The sequence below is a fragment of the Propithecus coquereli genome, unplaced genomic scaffold (genome assembly GCF_000956105.1).
Source record: "Propithecus coquereli isolate 6110/MARCELLA unplaced genomic scaffold, Pcoq_1.0 Scaffold126, whole genome shotgun sequence".
In the NCBI taxonomy this organism is placed as follows: domain Eukaryota; kingdom Metazoa; phylum Chordata; class Mammalia; order Primates; family Indriidae; genus Propithecus; species Propithecus coquereli.
The window spans coordinates 675,039-678,793 of record NW_012136747.1 but is presented as its reverse complement, the minus strand read 5'-3'; the positions used below and the strand labels follow the sequence as shown (position 1 = coordinate 678,793).

General features: G+C 40.2%; 1 protein-coding gene across 1 annotated transcript in view; it reads right to left on the bottom strand.

The window, feature by feature from the left end:
• The window catches only part of ARFGAP3 (ADP-ribosylation factor GTPase activating protein 3), a 59,127-nt gene extending 55,667 nt beyond the window's left edge, over positions 1–3,460 (bottom strand). The window contains exons 1-2 of the mRNA XM_012638107.1: positions 3,349–3,460; positions 520–651 (exon numbers count right to left, since the gene is read on the bottom strand). Of these exons, the coding sequence (XP_012493561.1) occupies positions 520–651; positions 3,349–3,375 (159 nt within the window). The 5' untranslated portion in view covers positions 3,376–3,460. The remainder of the gene's footprint in view (positions 1–519; positions 652–3,348) is intronic.
• Positions 3,461–3,755: the final 295 nt, after the last annotated feature.

Here is a 3,755-nt window from a genome sequence, read left to right as displayed (position 1 = left end):
AGCAGCTGCTTCTGAAGTGTGTTTTTTATTGATGACTTATTTAAAAGCCCCTTGAGTGCAGTGTGAAGGGCTGTCTAATGTTCCTAAACACATCAAGGCTGTGATGTGCCTTATGGAGAAAATGCAAGTGTGAGATAAGCTTCATTGAGGCCTGAGTTATAGTCCCTTGGCCGTGAGTTCGACGTTCATGAGTCGACAGTGTATGTTAAATAAGGTGTCTTTAAACAGAAACACATGTTAAATAAGGTTATGTATTGATCAGTTGATGAAAATGTGACTAGAGTCTCCTAGGAACCTAATGCTGTGCCTCCCATAGGAGTGATATTTCAGTATTCCCTAACTCAGTGCTCATGGCAAATTTATAGAACATAACTACCTCAAATAATGAAAATCAACTGTACATTGTTTCCTTGTAAAAGGATACAGGTAGAAAAGTTTTACTATTCAGGATAAAACCCACTTTTTATACTGAAGTGAACATTCATCTAAAGGAGACCGCTTGATCTTCCAGAGACTTACGTCGGTGCCGTGCTTCCGCGTGGCTTGGGAGGCAAGGGACTTGATTTTCTCTCTGTAGAGCTGAGCAGTGCGACTGTTGTACTTGGCATTGGTGTCATTGGTGGCACACCCGTGTTGATGGAAAAAGGAAGACTACCAAGGAAAGCATGCATATTAATAGAAATACTGCATTAAATCTAACATGGTAACCGAAAATGCTACTTGATGTAATGAAGGATTTTAAAAAATTAGTAGTGAAAACCAAAATTATTTAAACAACATAAAAAGTTCTAAAATATTAATGTTACCTCAAGTGTAACATTAATATTTTGGTAAAACTAGATAGGAGACTTGTATTACAAAATGAAATAACTGTTCCTCATTTCTCCATTAAATCACCTGTCATTTTGAACTTACCATTTAGGGGAAGCTTTCTACTCAGGACTACTTTTAATTCGTGAGTAATCAATTTCAATTTGGACTCCACTAGATCAGAATTTTTGACAAATTGGTTAGGAGCTATGCTAACATTTACCTTATTCACTATTTCTTCATTAACAGAGACTACACATAGTTAAAATGATAAAGCAAGGTTTAAACAATTGGAAGAAACTGCTTTCAACCACCTCCTGAAGATCCATGTACAGATGTGAATTATCGGATTTATATCTTTTTTTTTTTTTTTGAGACAGAGTCTTATTTTGTTGCCCGGGCTAGAGTGCCGTGGCATCAGCCTAGCTCACAGCAACCTCAAACTCCTGGGCTCAAGCGATCCTTCTGCCTCAACCTCCCGAGTAGCTGGGACTACAGGCATGCACCACCATGCCCGGCTAATTTTTTTATATATATATTTTTAGTTGTCCAGATCATTTCTTTCTATTTTTTAGTAGAGACGGGGTTCTCGCTCTTGCTCAGGCTGGTCTTGAACTCCTGACCTCGAGTGATCCACCCGCCTGGGCCTCCCAGAGTGCTAGGATTACAGGCGTGAGCCACCGCCGCCGGGCCTTCGGATTTATGTCTTAATTAAAAACCTGTATGAGTGATCCTTTTCTGAACCTAATTCGATTAATAGTGGTATTGATCACCCACATGTACCAGGTCCTGACCTAAGTTCTCTGTGGGTATCACCTCATGAAATCCTCACAGCAACAGCATCAGATAGTCACTGTTACTACCTATACTTCACAGGTGGGGAAACTGAAGCAGAGAGAGGTTCAGCAACTTGCCCAAGGTCACACAGTAGCCAAGGGCAGAGCTGGGATTCAAACCCGAGCAGGACAGTTCCAAGCCCATAATTCATAGCTCCACTGCTTTGGCTGAGTGACCACTGGCCTGACCCTTACTTCCCATCTCCCCTCCCCCTCCCAGCTGAGATGAGAAAGCTGCTCTCTGGAGTTGGGAGGGGGACTCTGCAACCTTGGGAAGGCTTAGAAATCAGGACAGGCAAATTGAACCCACAGCATGAAGTTTAGGGACAAGTGTGTGAACGTCATGACAATGGGCAAGAGTTTCTGATTAGATGCTTGAAACATCTAAGGCTTACATTCTTAAGGGGGCAAAAACTGTTTCTTAGAAAGTGAAAGAAGTGTTAGTTATTACAATTGGTTTGTGGCCCTCTAAAGCTCACCTTTACCTAACAAAATTGCATTCCCTAGTATTTAATTTCTTTCAGGGAAATTAGGGAAACATTAAATCCAACTTAAATTTAAAATAATCTAATTAACTAGTTTTTCTGCTTTGGGGGCAATGGTGAAAAGGGGTTGAGAAACACTGATCTAAGGGAATCCAGTATTTTGGAAACCATTATTTTAGATGTATGATTTTAATTTTAAATATTTAATTGATGCTGGACATAATTTTTATTTGAAATGTTTACAAATTTGATTTTTTATACTTTAATACACAAGAAATGTCTAAGGGAATTTCATTTACTCAATCTATATATACATTTGGCATAATAAACAGGCTAGCCGCGTTGCAGAAGATTTTGCTGGCTAGATTTGTAAGGTTGCCAGTCTAGTGTCTGAGAGAATCAGATACGTTGAATTTGTAAATAAAGCTAAAAACGTTTGAGGATCTTTAATGAGATTCGTAAATGGGATTACGGAAATTTTCTTTTTTAAACTTATACATTAATTGAACTTTTTTTTTTTTTTTTTTTTTGAGACAGAGTCTCACTCTGTTGCCTGGGTGAGTGCCGTGGTGTCAGCCTAGCTCACAGCAACCTCAAACTCCTGGGCTCAAGCGATCCTCCCTCCTCGGCTTCCCAGAGTGCTAGGATTACAGGCATGAGCCACCGCGCCCGGCCTAATTGAACATTTTAAAAAGTTATTTTCTCACAGAAACTACTAAGTTTATAAATTAATACATATTTATTATATTCGAAGATTTCAAGAATAGGGTTTTAATTTGTAGATTTAATAAATTAAATATTAATTCAAATATAAGCATTCCATTCTAAGCACAAAAGTCACCCTCAGATACGAAAACACTCCATTGTCATAAAGAAACCTCCAATTTCTCTATATCCTCACTGCCTGTTTTCATTTTCTTCAAAGCACTTACTACTGCCTGTTATTTTCTTGTTAATTTACTTCTTTGATTACTCCCTGTCTCTGCCCCAAGAGGGGATCTGATTTGTCTTGTCACTATATCCCCAGCACCTAGCCCAACCTTCATGAAGGTATTTAACAGATTTTTGAATAAGCAGGTTAATTGGGTTGGTCCAACTCGAAACCCATCAGGCTCTCTCCCTTATCCCACAGGGCCTCCCAAACATGCAAGTATTGAACTTCTTTACTAGTGAAACAAATATTTATAGAAGGAAAATGACAAGTCTGATGAACTTACCGCATTAGCGTTTCCTCCAACTTGCATGCATCGCAACTGAAACCAAGACCAGTTAGAATCCAACTCTGTAGATCTAAATGGAAAGAATATTCCTAAATGTTAATACTTTTCTTCCCTAGAACTGAACCGCTAAGCTTTTGAGAACAAAGTTTCCTTGAGCTTCAGGATCCTAAACAATTCTAAATTTGTGTTAATAGGGACACACACTTCGGGGATGCCAGGACTCCAGGGTGGGTGACTGCTGGTGCAAGCAGCTCGTCATCCTTCCTGGAAGCCAAGGCCAGGCTCTGACGGCCTGCTCTCCCGTGCTCCTGCCCACGGGCAGGCCATGCCAGGCCAGCAGCACTTCTGCCGCACTGACTCCAGCCTCCCCTAGAGCACAGGGACGTGATGAGCTTCATGGGGCT